Source organism: Haliotis cracherodii, unplaced genomic scaffold (assembly GCF_022045235.1).
Source record: "Haliotis cracherodii isolate W230 unplaced genomic scaffold, xgHalCrac1.p SCAF_3, whole genome shotgun sequence".
NCBI classification, from domain to species: Eukaryota; Metazoa; Mollusca; class Gastropoda; order Lepetellida; family Haliotidae; genus Haliotis; species Haliotis cracherodii.
Genome location: NW_027266286.1, coordinates 33,385,201 through 33,402,112, shown reverse-complemented (window position 1 = coordinate 33,402,112; position 16,912 = coordinate 33,385,201). Strand labels below are relative to the sequence as shown.

The window sequence follows — 16,912 nt, the reverse complement described above, 5'->3', positions numbered from 1 at the left end:
GTGGTGAAACAACTACTTGTAATCCAGGGTAAGTTGAACCAACTCACCAGACAGGCTTGAGATAAGTAGGCAGTGCACAGAAGTTGGGCAAACATATTTGGTTTCTAACAGGTAGAGAGGATGTAAGCATGTTGTGCACGTGCAGGTCATGACAATGAAATTGACTACTCTCGCGTGCACACACGTGTCGCTCATAAGACTATTAACAGGTTGGTGTGACAAGTCGATTCCAGAATTGTTAGCTGAGACATGCACATATCCATCATTCTGCTTGTTGCGGACCACCCACTACCCCTTTCTTCACAATGGTACACACCAATGGGCGGAACTCATGCGTAGTCATACAAGGTTAATTGTCAGGTCACAATTGTAACTGTACAGTACAAAAGATAGATATCAGGACTGGCTGTCTCCATGGTACATTCATTCTACACGGACTGTGAACATGTTGAATTGGTCTCATGTTTAGTCTGTATCCTGAATGTCTTGCTACAGATTCTTGTGGTCTTGAAGAGTTTGGGTTTGCAGAAACATACAACACAGCAATATACAGAAAGCAGATTGTGTGATTGACTCATCTTGTCGGTATTGCTATGATGGTGTAAGCTTTCATAAGATGGATGCTGTTGTCAGTTTTATTGTATTTAACAGTCACATGTTTGATTGTTTTTGATTAAAGATTGTTCCTGGAAATATTGAGACCTTTGCTGATCTGCCATTGTGTGAAAGGACACTGAAAGGTAAGCCCAACTAGAGGTGTAAGTAACAATGGATCCAGCTTGTGGGACTGTCAGTCATACCTGACAGGGTCTATATAGGATTTCTCAAAGGTGGAAAATTTATCCCAAGTCTACAGTAAAAGTTGGCTTAGCTTCCCAGTTGAGGTTTGTTATTACTTTTAAATGCCCCTGAACTAAGGACAACATGTTTTTTCTAATATGCAAAAGCATTGAGTTGAAAGTACTACATAATTCCAATAACAAATACTGTGCCAAACCAATTTAACACAAATACAGTTAGGTATAGTTATAAACAACTCAATGGACCACTAATATTGTTTGTTATAACCATAGTTTGTTAAAAGCATTTCGACTGTCAGAGTTCTTGGTTCAAGTCACGTTTCCTCACTCTGGTCGTCGCATTTTATAGACATAATATACCGATTTCAAAGGCTGTAGCCTAATCACTGTTTTACTGTTATTAATTGAGGGTGTAATTTGAGGAGTGTCAGTGTGTAAGCCAGTTAATAACTTGCCTTCAATTGTTTATTGCCGCTTTGAACAGCAGCGCTTGGCCATGGATATTTTCATAGGCTGATTGGTGACGCGTAACAGTTTGTTATTAACATAATAATTGTTGTTGATAGAGTACATACATGACCACAAAGTGAGTTCGCTATGTCCATTATTTTGTTATGAGTGTATGTGTTATATCATCAATGTTATGTGATAAAATATACAGCAAATGGCCGGGAACAAAAGAAAAGTTTGTTGTATATCCGTCAGTTCATTGTAAGCATGTTTGTTATAAACATAGTTTACTGTACTGTTTATGATGTATTTTGATTTTTAAATTTTTCATTTTTTTCACTGCAAGTGCAACATGTTCTCTGATTACCATGCTTCGTGTAGGCATTAAACAACAATCTACATTAGGTACATGTACATTGTCACAACAATCATAATTAGATTTCAACAGGAATATCATGTCCTTGCACTCTGTGTTATTTAGCACATTCAAAGCATCGACTACAAGAGAATAGTTTGGATTTGTTCATAATGTTGAAATATGTTTATTGTTGAAACATAAGTTACATCATCTTCTGATTTTCTTTCCTGTCAAATAGAGCCTGGATCAATTGGAAATCTATTTTGTACTTGTGATACCTTGTAATGTTTGATGATGACAGTATTTGAGTGATGTTCACCCAATGTACATCCCTGCTTTAGGTTTGGATCACGCCAAGTATACATCCCCCACAGAAATCCAGCGGGAATCCATCGGCCTCGCCCTCCAAGGACTGGACATCTTAGGGGCAGCCCAGACAGGGTCAGGGAAAACCTTGGCATTTCTCCTACCTGTAAGTTAGATGCTCTTCACATCTGTAGTACTTGTAGTCCAGCAGAATATCTCCCACCTGTAAGTTAGATGCTCTTCACATCTGTAGTACTTGTAGTCCAGCAGAATATCTCCCACCTGTAAGTTAGATGCTCTTCACATCTGTAGTACTTGTAGTCCAGCAGAATATCTCCCACCTGTAAGTTAGATGCTCTTCACATCTGTAGTACTTGTATATCTGGACAACAGTACTTTCTGTGCATTGTTGACGCTCATCAAGGTCTCATGAAAGTCCTATGTAACTGGATCCAACGACACAACAAAATTTGGTGTTTGCAAAACATGAAATACAGTAATGAAATGAAAGCAGAACCAGCTGGCCCCATGTGCCCCGACAGACAGACTTTTAGAGTCTTGACAGCTGGTCTTCTGTTTAAATGGTATTTGTACTGACTGAGCCAAAAATATACTGACAAGTGACAAAAGGCCCCAAATTTACAGACTGCTGTTTTGTAACACCCCCTTACAAGACCCTCATACTAGAGGTTTCTGTGCCCCACATTTATTTTCATTATACATGTAATATGCATGATAGTGTTGACATCAAACTACTGTGAACAGCCAACCTCTTGTGCATTTTGCAGAAATGACTTTGCTGAAGGGATGTTCTGTTTGAAAGTGTTGGAGTGCCTGTATAGACAGAGGTGACTGATGGAGGGATGTTCTGTTTGTAGGTGTTGGAGCGTCTGTATAGACAGAGGTGACTGATGGAGGGATGTTCTGTTTGAAAGTGTTGGAGTGTCTGTATAGACAGAGGTGACTGATGGAGGGATGTTCTGTTTGTAGGTGTTTGAGTGTCTGTATAGACAGAGGTGACTGATGGAGGGATGTTCTGTTTGTAAGTGTTGGAGCGTCTGTATAGACAGAGGTGACTGATGGAGGGATGTTCTGTTTGTAAGTGTTGGAGCGTCTGTATAGACAGAGGTGACTGATGGAGGGATGTTCTGTTTGTAGGTGTTGGAGCGTCTGTATAGACAGAGGTGACTCTGATGGAGGGATGTTCTGTTTGTAGGTGTTTGAGTGTCTGTATAGACAGAGGTGACTGATGGAGGGATGTTCTGTTTGTAAGTGTTGGAGCGTCTGTATAGACAGAGGTGACTGATGGAGGGATGTTCTGTTTGCAGGTGTTGGAGTGTCTGTATAGACAGAGGTGACTCTGATGGAGGGATGTTCTGTTTGTAAGTGTTGGAGTGTCTGTATAGACAGAGGTGACTGATGGAGGGATGTTCTGTTTGTAGGTGTTGGAGTGTCTGTATAGACAGAGGTGACTGATGGAGGGATGTTCTGTTTGTAGGTGTTGGAGTGCCTGTATAGACAGAGGTGACTGATGGACGGATGTTCTGTTTGTAGGTGTTGGAGTGTCTGTATAGACAGAGGTGACTGATGGACGGATGTTCTGTTTGTAAGTGTTGGAGTGTCTGTATAGACAGAGGTGACTCTGAAGGAGGGATGTTCTGTTTGTAAGTGTTGGAGTGTCTGTATAGACAGAGGTGACTGATGGACGGATGTTCTGTTTGCAGGTGTTGGAGTGCCTGTATAGACAGAGGTGACTGATGGAGGGATGTTCTGTTTGTAAGTGTTGGAGCGTCTGTATAGACAGAGGTGACTGATGGAGGGATGTTCTGTTTGCAGGTGTTGGAGTGTCTGTATAGACAGAGGTGACTCTGATGGAGGGATGTTCTGTTTGTAAGTGTTGGAGTGTCTGTATAGACAGAGGTGACTGATGGACGGATGTTCTGTTTGTAAGTGTTGGAGCGTCTGTATAGACAGAGGTGACTGATGGAGGGATGTTCTGTTTGTAGGTGTTGGAGTGTCTGTATAGACAGAGGTGACTGATGGAGGGATGTTCTGTTTGTAAGTGTTGGAGTGTCTGTATAGACAGAGGTGACTGATGGAGGGATGTTCTGTTTGTAGGTGTTGGAGTGTCTGTATAGACAGAGGTGACTGATGGAGGGATGTTCTGTTTGTAAGTGTTGGAGTGTCTGTATAGACAGAGGTGACTGATGGAGGGATGTTCTGTTTGTAAGTGTTGGAGTGTCTGTATAGACAGAGGTGACTGATGGAGGGATGTTCTGTTTGTAGGTGTTGGAGCGTCTGTACAGACAGAGGTGACTGATGGAGGGATGTTCTGTTTGTAAGTGTTGGAGCGTCTGTATAGACAGAGGTGACTGATGGAGGGATGTTCTGTTTGTAAGTGTTGGAGTGTCTGTATAGACAGAGGTGACTGATGGAGGGATGTTCTGTTTGTAGGTGTTGGAGCGTCTGTACAGACAGAGGTGACTGATGGAGGGATGTTCTGTTTGTAAGTGTTGGAGTGTCTGTATAGACAGAGGTGACTGATGGAGGGATGTTCTGTTTGCAGGTGTTGGAGTGTCTGTATAGACAGAGGTGACTGATGGAGGGATGTTCTGTTTGTAAGTGTTGGAGTGTCTGTATAGACAGAGGTGACTCTGAAGGAGGGATGTTCTGTTTGTAAGTGTTGGAGTGTCTGTATAGACAGAGGTGACTGATGGAGGGATGTTCTGTTTGTAAGTGTTGGAGTGTCTGTATAGACAGAGGTGACTGATGGAGGGATGTTCTGTTTGTAAGTGTTGGAGTGTCTGTATAGACAGAGGTGACTGATGGAGGGATGTTCTGTTTGTAAGTGTTGGAGTGTCTGTATAGACAGAGGTGACTCTGAAGGAGGGATGTTCTGTTTGTAAGTGTTGGAGTGTCTGTACAGACAGAGGTGACTGATGGAGGGATGTTCTGTTTGTAAGTGTTGGAGCGTCTGTATAGACAGAGGTGACTGATGGAGGGATGTTCTGTTTGTAGGTGTTGGAGTGTCTGTATAGACAGAGGTGACTCTGATGGAGGGATGTTCTGTTTGTAGGTGTTTGAGTGTCTGTATAGACAGAGGTGACTGATGGAGGGATGTTCTGTTTGTAGGTGTTGGAGTGTCTGTATAGACAGAGGTGACTGATGGAGGGATGTTCTGTTTGTAAGTGTTGGAGTGTCTGTATAGACAGAGGTGACTGATGGAGGGATGTTCTGTTTGCAGGTGTTGGAGTGTCTGTATAGACAGAGGTGACTGATGGAGGGATGTTCTGTTTGTAGGTGTTGGAGTGTCTGTATAGACAGAGGTGACTCTGATGGAGGGATGTTCTGTTTGTAGGTGTTGGAGCGTCTGTATAGACAGAGGTGACTGATGGAGGGATGTTCTGTTTGTAGGTGTTTGAGTGTCTGTATAGACAGAGGTGACTGATGGAGGGATGTTCTGTTTGTAGGTGTTTGAGTGTCTGTATAGACAGAGGTGACTGATGGAGGGATGTTCTGTTTGTAGGTGTTTGAGTGTCTGTATAGACAGAGGTGACTGATGGAGGGATGTTCTGTTTGTAGGTGTTGGAGTGCCTGTATAGACAGAGGTGACTGATGGACGGATGTTCTGTTTGTAAGTGTTGGAGTGTCTGTATAGACAGAGGTGACTGATGGAGGGATGTTCTGTTTGTAGGTGTTGGAGTGCCTGTATAGACAGAGGTGACTCTGATGGAGGGATGTTCTGTTTGTAAGTGTTGGAGCGTCTGTATAGACAGAGGTGACTGATGGAGGGATGTTCTGTTTGTAAGTGTTGGAGCGTCTGTATAGACAGAGGTGACTCTGATGGAGGGATGTTCTGTTTGTAAGTGTTGGAGTGTCTGTATAGACAGAGGTGACTGATGGAGGGATGTTCTGTTTGTAGGTGTTGGAGTGCCTGTATAGACAGAGGTGACTGATGGAGGGATGTTCTGTTTGTAGGTGTTGGAGTGTCTGTACAGACAGAGGTGACTGATGGAGGGATGTTCTGTTTGTAAGTGTTGGAGCGTCTGTATAGACAGAGGTGACTCTGATGGAGGGATGTTCTGTTTGTAGGTGTTGGAGCGTCTGTATAGACAGAGGTGACTCTGATGGAGGGATGTTCTGTTTGTAGGTGTTGGAGTGTCTGTATAGACAGAGGTGACTGATGGAGGGATGTTCTGTTTGAAAGTGTTGGAGTGTCTGTATAGACAGAGGTGACTGATGGAGGGATGTTCTGTTTGTAGGTGTTGGAGCGTCTGTACAGACAGAGGTGACTGATGGAGGGATGTTCTGTTTGTAAGTGTTGGAGCGTCTGTATAGACAGAGGTGACTGATGGAGGGATGTTCTGTTTGTAAGTGTTGGAGTGTCTGTACAGACAGAGGTGACTGATGGAGGGATGTTCTGTTTGTAAGTGTTGGAGCGTCTGTATAGACAGAGGTGACTGATGGAGGGATGTTCTGTTTGTAAGTGTTGGAGCGTCTGTATAGACAGAGGTGACTGATGGAGGGATGTTCTGTTTGTAAGTGTTGGAGCGTCTGTATAGACAGAGGTGACTCTGAAGGAGGGATGTTCTGTTTGTAAGTGTTGGAGTGTCTGTATAGACAGAGGTGACTGATGGAGGGATGTTCTGTTTGTAAGTGTTGGAGTGTCTGTATAGACAGAGGTGACTCTGATGGAGGGATGTTCTGTTTGTAAGTGTTGGAGTGTCTGTATAGACAGAGGTGACTGATGGAGGGATGTTCTGTTTGTAAGTGTTGGAGTGTCTGTATAGACAGAGGTGACTGATGGAGGGATGTTCTGTTTGTAAGTGTTTGAGTGTCTGTATAGACAGAGGTGACTGATGGACGGATGTTCTGTTTGTAAGTGTTGGAGTGTCTGTATAGACAGAGGTGACTGATGGAGGGATGTTCTGTTTGAAAGTGTTGGAGTGTCTGTATAGACAGAGGTGACTGATGGAGGGATGTTCTGTTTGTAGGTGTTGGAGCGTCTGTACAGACAGAGGTGACTGATGGAGGGATGTTCTGTTTGTAAGTGTTGGAGCGTCTGTATAGACAGAGGTGACTGATGGAGGGATGTTCTGTTTGTAAGTGTTGGAGTGTCTGTACAGACAGAGGTGACTGATGGAGGGATGTTCTGTTTGTAAGTGTTGGAGCGTCTGTATAGACAGAGGTGACTGATGGAGGGATGTTCTGTTTGTAAGTGTTGGAGCGTCTGTATAGACAGAGGTGACTGATGGAGGGATGTTCTGTTTGTAAGTGTTGGAGCGTCTGTATAGACAGAGGTGACTCTGAAGGAGGGATGTTCTGTTTGTAAGTGTTGGAGTGTCTGTATAGACAGAGGTGACTGATGGAGGGATGTTCTGTTTGTAAGTGTTGGAGTGTCTGTATAGACAGAGGTGACTCTGATGGAGGGATGTTCTGTTTGTAAGTGTTGGAGTGTCTGTATAGACAGAGGTGACTGATGGAGGGATGTTCTGTTTGTAAGTGTTGGAGTGTCTGTATAGACAGAGGTGACTGATGGACGGATGTTCTGTTTGTAAGTGTTGGAGTGTCTGTATAGACAGAGGTGACTGATGGAGGGATGTTCTGTTTGTAGGTGTTGGAGCGTCTGTATAGACAGAGGTGACTCTGATGGAGGGATGTTCTGTTTGTAAGTGTTGGAGTGTCTGTATAGACAGAGGTGACTGATGGAGGGATGTTCTGTTTGTAGGTGTTGGAGTGCCTGTATAGACAGAGGTGACTGATGGAGGGATGTTCTGTTTGTAAGTGTTGGAGTGTCTGTATAGACAGAGGTGACTGATGGAGGGATGTTCTGTTTGTAGGTGTTGGAGCGTCTGTATAGACAGAGGTGACTGATGGACGGATGTTCTGTTTGCAGGTGTTGGAGCGTCTGTATAGACAGAGGTGACTGATGGAGGGATGTTCTGTTTGTAAGTGTTGGAGTGTCTGTATAGACAGAGGTGACTGATGGAGGGATGTTCTGTTTGTAAGTGTTGGAGTGTCTGTATAGACAGAGGTGACTGATGGACGGATGTTCTGTTTGTAGGTGTTGGAGCGTCTGTATAGACAGAGGTGACTCTGATGGACGGATGTTCTGTTTGTAAGTGTTGGAGTGTCTGTATAGACAGAGGTGACTGATGGAGGGATGTTCTGTTTGTAGGTGTTTGAGTGTCTGTATAGACAGAGGTGACTCTGATGGAGGGATGTTCTGTTTGTAGGTGTTGGAGCGTCTGTATAGACAGAGGTGACTCTGATGGAGGGATGTTCTGTTTGAAAGTGTTGGAGTGTCTGTATAGACAGAGGTGACTGATGGAGGGATGTTCTGTTTGTAAGTGTTGGAGTGTCTGTATAGACAGAGGTGACTGATGGAGGGATGTTCTGTTTGTAAGTGTTGGAGTGTCTGTATAGACAGAGGTGACTGATGGACGGATGTTCTGTTTGTAGGTGTTGGAGCGTCTGTATAGACAGAGGTGACTCTGATGGAGGGATGTTCTGTTTGAAAGTGTTGGAGTGCTTGTATAGACAGAGGTGACTCTGAAGGAGGGATGTTCTGTTTGTAAGTGTTGGAGTGTCTGTATAGACAGAGGTGACTCTGATGGAGGGATGTTCTGTTAGTAGGTGTTGGAGTGTCTGTATAGACAGAGGTGACTGATGGAGGGATGTTCTGTTTGTAGGTGTTGGAGTGTCTGTATAGACAGAGGTGACTGATGGAGGGATGTTCTGTTTGTAGGTGTTGGAGTGTCTGTACAGACAGAGGTGACTCTGATGGAGGGATGTTCTGTTTGTAGGTGTTGGAGTGTCTGTATAGACAGAGGTGACTCTGATGGAGGGATGTTCTGTTTGTAGGTGTTGGAGTGTCTGTACAGACAGAGGTGACTCTGATGGAGGGATGTTCTGTTAGTAGGTGTTTGAGTGTCTGTATAGACAGAGGTGACTGATGGAGGGATGTTCTGTTTGTAAGTGTTGGAGTGTCTGTATAGACAGAGGTGACTGATGGAGGGATGTTCTGTTTGTAGGTGTTTGAGTGTCTGTATAGACAGAGGTGACTGATGGACGGATGTTCTGTTTGTAAGTGTTGGAGTGTCTGTATAGACAGAGGTGACTCTGAAGGAGGGATGTTCTGTTTGTAAGTGTTGGAGTGTCTGTATAGACAGAGGTGACTCTGATGGAGGGATGTTCTGTTTGTAGGTGTTGGAGTGTCTGTATAGACAGAGGTGACTCTGAAGGAGGGATGTTCTGTTTGTAAGTGTTGGAGTGTCTGTATAGACAGAGGTGACTGATGGAGGGATGTTCTGTTTGTAAGTGTTGGAGTGTCTGTATAGACAGAGGTGACTGATGGAGGGATGTTCTGTTTGTAGGTGTTGGAGTGTCTGTATAGACAGAGGTGACTGATGGAGGGATGTTCTGTTTGTAGGTGTTGGAGTGTCTGTATAGACAGAGGTGACTGATGGAGGGATGTTCTGTTTGTAAGTGTTGGAGCGTCTGTATAGACAGAGGTGACTGATGGACGGATGTTCTGTTTGTAAGTGTTGGAGTGTCTGTATAGACAGAGGTGACTGATGGAGGGATGTTCTGTTTGTAGGTGTTGGAGTGTCTGTATAGACAGAGGTGACTGATGGACGGATGTTCTGTTTGTAAGTGTTGGAGTGTCTGTATAGACAGAGGTGACTCTGAAGGAGGGATGTTCTGTTTGTAGGTGTTGGAGTGTCTGTATAGACAGAGGTGACTGATGGAGGGATGTTCTGTTTGTAGGTGTTGGAGTGCCTGTATAGACAGAGGTGACTGATGGAGGGATGTTCTGTTTGTAAGTGTTGGAGTGTCTGTATAGACAGAGGTGACTGATGGAGGGATGTTCTGTTTGTAGGTGTTGGAGTGTCTGTATAGACAGAGGTGACTGATGGACGGATGTTCTGTTTGTAAGTGTTGGAGTGTCTGTACAGACAGAGGTGACTGATGGAGGGATGTTCTGTTTGTAAGTGTTGGAGTGCCTGTATAGACAGAGGTGACTGATGGACGGATGTTCTGTTTGTAAGTGTTGGAGCGTCTGTATAGACAGAGGTGACTCTGATGGAGGGATGTTCTGTTTGTAAGTGTTGGAGTGTCTGTATAGACAGAGGTGACTGATGGAGGGATGTTCTGTTTGTAAGTGTTGGAGTGTCTGTATAGACAGAGGTGACTGATGGACGGATGTTCTGTTTGTAGGTGTTGGAGCGTCTGTATAGACAGAGGTGACTCTGATGGAGGGATGTTCTGTTTGTAAGTGTTGGAGCGTCTGTATAGACAGAGGTGACTCTGATGGAGGGATGTTCTGTTTGTAGGTGTTGGAGCGTCTGTATAGACAGAGGTGACTCTGATGGAGGGATGTTCTGTTTGTAGGTGTTGGAGCGTCTGTATAGACAGAGGTGACTCTGATGGAGGGATGTTCTGTTTGTAGGTGTTGGAGCGTCTGTATAGACAGAGGTGACTGATGGACGGATGTTCTGTTTGTAGGTGTTGGAGCGTCTGTATAGACAGAGGTGACTCTGATGGAGGGATGTTCTGTTTGTAGGTGTTGGAGCGTCTGTATAGACAGAGGTGACTCTGATGGAGGGATGTTCTGTTTGTAGGTGTTGGAGTGCCTGTATAGACAGAGGTGACTCTGATGGAGGGATGTTCTGTTTGTAAGTGTTGGAGTGTCTGTATAGACAGAGGTGACTGATGGACGGATGTTCTGTTTGTAAGTGTTGGAGTGTCTGTATAGACAGAGGTGACTCTGATGGAGGGATGTTCTGTTTGTAAGTGTTGGAGTGTCTGTATAGACAGAGGTGACTGATGGACGGATGTTCTGTTTGTAAGTGTTGGAGTGTCTGTATAGACAGAGGTGACTCTGATGGAGGGATGTTCTGTTTGCAGGTGTTGGAGTGCCTGTACAGACAGAAATGGAGTTCCATGGATGGGATGGGAGCCTTGATTATCTCCCCTACACGGGAGCTGGCATACCAGACGTTCGAGGTGCTCCGGAAGATTGGCAAGTTACATGACTTCTCAGCTGGTCTTGTTATTGGTGGCAAGGTAAGGGAGATAGTTTGTTCACATATGTTCCAGATATTGAAGCTATGTTTTGCTTAATCAACTGTGAATCTTTTTAGTGTCAGAGAAATTGTAAAGTTTAGTCAGGTTTTAAAACTCATCTCAAATTGAAACTTGCAGTATCATGAGTTTCACACATATTTCAAATGTTGTGCATCTGTGTCTGGCACCTTCCTTCACCTGCAACATTGCTCAGATGTTTACATATTGACAGTGACCACCATGTTTTTAATCCTAGTTTGAGTTTGTATGTTTGAATGTATCAATCAAATTATGAAGTAATAAAGGAAAAGAATGTTTGAGAGAATACGTTGGGTTTTTTTTATTTTCTTGTTTACATTTTTTTATCTCAGTTCCCATCATATTTTACATTTCAATATCATACATAGACATGATAGAGTGTGCATGATTGAGAGAATATGTTTGCATGCAGCAATGAAACAATCAAGTCGATGATTGTGTTGGAGAGGTGTGTCCTTTGATTGTCATGCATGTGGGGCACTCTTGTGTCCCAGTCATTGAAGTTGCCACGAGTAGTCCGGATGTGAGTTGCCACGAGTAGTCCGGATATGAGTTGCCTTGATATGAGTTGCCATGAGTAGTCTGGATGTGAGTAGCCACGAGTAGTCTGGATGTGAGTATCCACTAGTACACAGCGTGCGAGTTGCCACGAGTAGTCTGGATGTTAGTAGCCGCGAGTAGTCTGGATGTTAGTAGCCACAAGTAGTCTGGATGTGAGTAGCCACTAGTACACAGCGTGCGAGTTGCCACGAGTAGTCTGGATGTGAATTGCCACTAGTACAAAGCGTGTGAGTTGCCACGAGTAGTCTGGATGTGAGTAGCCACGAGTAGTCTGGATGTGAGTATCCACTAGTACACAGCGTGCGAGTTGCCACGAGTAGTCTGGATGTTATTGCCGCGAGTAGTCTGGATGTTAGTAGCCATGAGTAGTCTGGATGTGAGTAGCCACTAGTACACAGCGTGTGAGTTGCCACAAGTAGTCTGGATGTTAGTTGCCACTAGTACACAGCGTGCGAGTTGCCACAAGTAGTCTGAATGTTAGTTGCCGCTAGTACACAGCGTGCGAGTTGCCACAAGTAGTCTGGATGTGAGTTGCCACTAGTACACAGCGTGTGAGATGCCACGAGTAGTCTGAATGGTAGTTGCCGCGAGTACACAGCGTGTGAGATGCCACGAGTAGTCTGGAGGTTAGTTGCCACTAGTACACAGCGTGTGAGATGCCACGAGTAGTCTGAATGTTAGTTGCCGCTAGTACACAGCGTGCGAGTTGCTAGGAGTAGTCTGGATGTGAGTTGCCACAAGTAATCTGGATGTGAGTTGCCACTAGTACAAAGCATGTGAGTTGCCACGAGTAGTCTGGATGTGAGTAGCCACGAGTAGTCTGGATGTGAGTTGCCACGAGTAGTCTGGATGTGAGTAGCCACTAGTACACAGCATGTGAGTTGCCATGAGTAGTCTGGATGTGAGTTGCTACTAGTACACAGCATGCGAGTTGCCACGAGTAGTCTGAATGTTAGTTGCTGCTAGTACACAGCGTGCAAGTTGCTAGGAGTAGTCTGGATGTTAGTAGCCATGAGTAGTCTGGATGTGAGTAGCCACTAGTACACAACGTGTGAGTTGCCACAAGTAGTCTGGATGTTAGTTGCCACTAGTACACAGCCTGCGAGTTGCCACGAGTAGTCTGGATGTGAGTTGCCACTAATACACAGCGTGTGAGTTGCCACGAGTAGTCTGAATGGTAGTTGCCGCGAGTAGTCTGGATGTTAGTAGCCACGAGTAGTCTGGATGTGAGTTCCCACGAGTAGTCTGGATGTTAGTAGCCACGAGAAGTCTGGATGTGAGTAGCCACTAGTACACAGCGTGTGAGTTGCCACGAGTAGTCTGGATGTTAGTAGCCAAGAGTAGTCTGGATGTTAGTTGCCGCTAGTACACAGCGTGCGAGTTGCCACGAGTAGTCTGGATGTGAGTAGCCCCGAGTAGTCTGGATGTGAGTTGCCACTAGTACTCAGCGTGTGAGTTGCCACGAGTAGTCTGGATGTTATTGCCACGAGTAGTCTGGATGTTAGTAGCCACGAGAAGTCTGGATGTGAGTAGCCACTAGTACACAGCGTGTGAGTTGCCACAAGTAGTCTGGATGTTAGTAGCCACGAGTAGTCTGGATGTTAGTTGCCGCTAGTACACAGAGTGCGAGTTGCCACGAGTAGTCTGGATGTGAGTAGCCACTAGCACACAGCGTGTGAGTTGCCACGTGTAGTCTGGATGTGAGTTGCCACTAGTACACAGCGTATGAGATGCCACGAGTAGTCTGACTGTGAGTTGCCACTAGTATGCAGCGTGTGAATTGCCACGGGTAGTCTGGATCTGAGTTGCCACTAGTACGCCATGAGTAGTGTGTAATAGTTGCCATGAGTACAGTGTGTAATAGTTGCCATGAGTAGTGTGTAACAGTTGCCATGAGTACAGTGTGTAACAGTTGCCATGAGTACAGTGTGTAACAGTTGCCATGAGTAGTGTGTAACAGTTGCCATGAGTACAGTGTGTAACAGTTGCCATGAGTACAGTGTGTAATAGTTGCCATGAGTACAGTGTGTAACAGTTGCCTTGAGTACAGTGTAACAGTTGCCATGAGTACAGTGTAACAGTTGCCATGAGTACAGTGTGTAACAGTTGCCATGAGTACAGTGTGTAACAGTTGCCATGAGTACAGTGTAACAGTTGCCATGAGTACAGTGTGTAACAGTTGCCATGAGTACAGTGTGTAACAGTTGCCATGAGTACAGTGTAACAGTTGCCATGAGTACAGTGTAACAGTTGCCATGAGTACAGTGTAACAGTTGCCATGAGTACAGTGTAACAGTTGCCATGAGCACAGTGTAACAGTTGCCATGAGTACAGTGTAACAGTTGCCTTGAATACAGTGTAACAGTTGCCATGAGTACAGTGTAACAGTTGCCTTGAATACAGTGTAACAGTTGCCATGAGTACAGTGTAACAGTTGCCTTGAATACAGTGTAACAGTTGCCATGAGTACAGTGTAACAGTTGCCATGAGTACAGTGTAACAGTTGCCATGAGTACACTCTACATGAGTTGCCATGAGTACACTCTACATGAGTTGCCATGAGTACAGTGTAACAGTTGCCTTGAGTACAGTGTAACAGTTGCCATGAGTACAGTGTAACAGTTGCCATGAGTACAGTGTAACAGTTGCCATGAGTACACTCTACATGAGTTGCCATGAGTACACTCTACATGAGTTGCCATGAGTACAGTGTAACAGTTGCCTTGAATACAGTGTAACAGTTGCCATGAGTAGTGTGTAACAGTTGCCATGAGTACACTCTACATGACTTGCCATGAGTACACTCTACATGAGTTGCCATGAGTACAGTGTAACAGTTGCCTTGAATACAGTGTAACAGTTGCCATGAGTACAGTGTAACAGTTGCCATGAGTACACTCTACATGAGTTGCCATGAGTACAGTGTGTAAGTGTGTTGCTTTCAGCATCTGAAGGAGGAGTCTGAGCGTATCAACCAGACGAATATCGTGATCTGTACGCCAGGGCGACTACTGCAGCACATGGATGAGACTGTCAACTTTACAGCAGATGCTCTGCAGATACTAGGTAAGTTCAATACCTTCACAACCCTAAAGAATGTTCTATGTTGAGGGTTTTGTTCTGTTTCTCTCTAAAACATGTTCAGCAAGTAAGATGTATATTGATGTTTGTTGTTTAACGCTGTATTCAGCAATATTCCAGCTTCATGATGGCGGTCTGTACATAATCGAGTCTGGATCAGACAATCCAGTGATTGACATCATGAGCATCACTCTGTGCAGTTGGGATACGATGACATGCATCGACCAAGTCAGTGAGCCTGACCGCCTGATCCTGTTAGTCACCTGTTATGACAAACATGAGTTGCTGTAGACCACTTTTTACACTGATCTTCACTGGGTGTATCTATTGGGGGCTAGGCTTGGGAAAGTTGGCTATCCTAGCAAGTTTGATTTTTTCATTAAAATATCACTTAGTTTGTGATTCTTGTGATGTTTGTCAATATGACAGATAATCCCTTTGTTTCACTGGGAAAATGCCCTTATTTCACACATGGTAGGAATTACTAGACGTAGACCATGTAGACTGGGTGAAGGCACAGTGTAGCATGATGTCCATGCTTTGGAAGGAGTAGGTTGAACATGCTCCTGATGAGTGTCTTGGGACTGAGAATTGAGAAGCACGGCACAGTGCTACTAGGGACAGACTTGTACTAAGGCTCGTGAATGTGGTCCTGTTGAGTGATGTGGGGCTGAGAATTGAGAAGCACGGCACAGTACTACTAGGGACAGACTTGTACTAACTCTGGTGAATGTGGTCCTGTTGAGTGATGTGGGGCTGAGAATTGAGAAGCACGGCACAGTGCTACTAGGGACAGACTTGTACTAACTCTGGTGAATGTGGTCCTGTTGAGTGATGTGGGGCTGAGAATTGAGAAGCACGGCACAGTGCTACTAGGGACAGACTTGTACTAACACTGGTGAATGTGGTCCTGTTGAGTGATGTGGGGCTGAGAATTGAGAAGCACGGCACAGTGCTACTAGGGACAGACTTGTACTAACTCTGGTGAATGTGGTCCTGTTGAGTGATGTGGGGCTGAGAATTGAGAAGCACGGCACAGTGCTACTAGGGACAGACTTGTACTAACTCTGGTGAATGTGGTCCTGTTGAGTGATGTGGGGCTGAGAATTGAGAAGCACGGCACAGTACTACTAGGGACAGACTTGTACTAACTCTGGTGAATGTGGTCCTGTTGAGTGATGTGGGGCTGAGAATTGAGAAGCACGGCACAGTGCTATTAGGGACAGACTTGTACTAACTCTGGTGAATGTGGTCCTGTTGAGTGATGTGGGGCTGAGAATTGAGAAGCACGGCACAGTGCTACTAGGGACAGACTTGTACTAACTCTGGTGAATGTGGTCCTGTTGAGTGATGTGGGGCTGAGAATTGAGAAGCACGGCACAGTGCTACTAGGGACAGACTTGTACTAACTCTGGTGAATGTGGTCCTGTTGAGTGATGTGAGACTGAGAATTGAGAAGCACGGCACAGTGCTACTAGGGACAGACTTGTACTAACTCTGGTGAATGTGGTCCTGTTGAGTGATGTGGGGCTGAGAATTGAGAAGCACGGCACAGTGCTACTAGGGACAGACTTGTACTAACTCTGGTGAATGTGGTCCTGTTGAGTGATGTGGGGCTGAGAATTGAGAAGCACGGCACAGTGCTACTAGGGACAGACTTGTACTAACTCTGGTGAATGTGGTCCTGTTGAGTGATGTGGGGCTGAGAATTGAGAAGCACGGCACAGTGCTATTAGGGACAGACTTGTACTAACTCTGGTGAATGTGGTCCTGTTGAGTGATGTGGGGCTGAGAATTGAGAAGCACGGCACAGTGCTACTACGGACAGACTTGCACTAACTCTGGTGAATGTGGTCCTGTTGAGTGATGTGGGGCTGAGAATTGAGAAGCACGGCACAGTGCTACTAGGGACAGACTTGTACTAACTCTGGTGAATGTGGTCCTGTTGAGTGATGTGGGACTGAGAATTGAGAAGCACGGCACAGTGCTACTAGGGACAGACTTGTACTAACTCTGGTGAATGTGGTCCTGTTGAGTGATGTGGGGCTGAGAATTGAGAAGCACGGCACAGTGCTACTAGGGACAGACTTGTACTAACTCTGGTGAATGTGGTCCTGTTGAGTGATGTGGGACTGAGAATTGAGAAGCACGGCACAGTGCTACTAGGGACAGACTTGTACTAACTCTGGTGAATGTGGTCCTGTTGAGTGATGTGGGGCTGAGAATTGAGAAGCACGGCACAGTGCTA

The 16,912-nt window shown here is 45.1% G+C and overlaps 1 protein-coding gene across 2 annotated transcripts in view; it reads left to right on the top strand.

Annotated features, from left to right (window-relative positions):
* Nucleotides 1–16,912, top strand: part of LOC139473887 (probable ATP-dependent RNA helicase DDX10) — an 83,391-nt gene that overhangs the window by 2,117 nt on the left and 64,362 nt on the right. The window contains exons 2-5 of one of the 2 annotated variants that reach the window (XM_071256680.1): nucleotides 680–740; nucleotides 1,950–2,080; nucleotides 10,825–10,983; nucleotides 14,529–14,649. In XM_071256680.1, the coding sequence (XP_071112781.1) occupies nucleotides 680–740; nucleotides 1,950–2,080; nucleotides 10,825–10,983; nucleotides 14,529–14,649 (472 nt within the window). The remainder of the gene's footprint in view (nucleotides 1–679; nucleotides 741–1,949; nucleotides 2,081–10,824; nucleotides 10,984–14,528; nucleotides 14,650–16,912) is intronic. The other variant, XM_071256681.1, reaches the window with a different exon arrangement.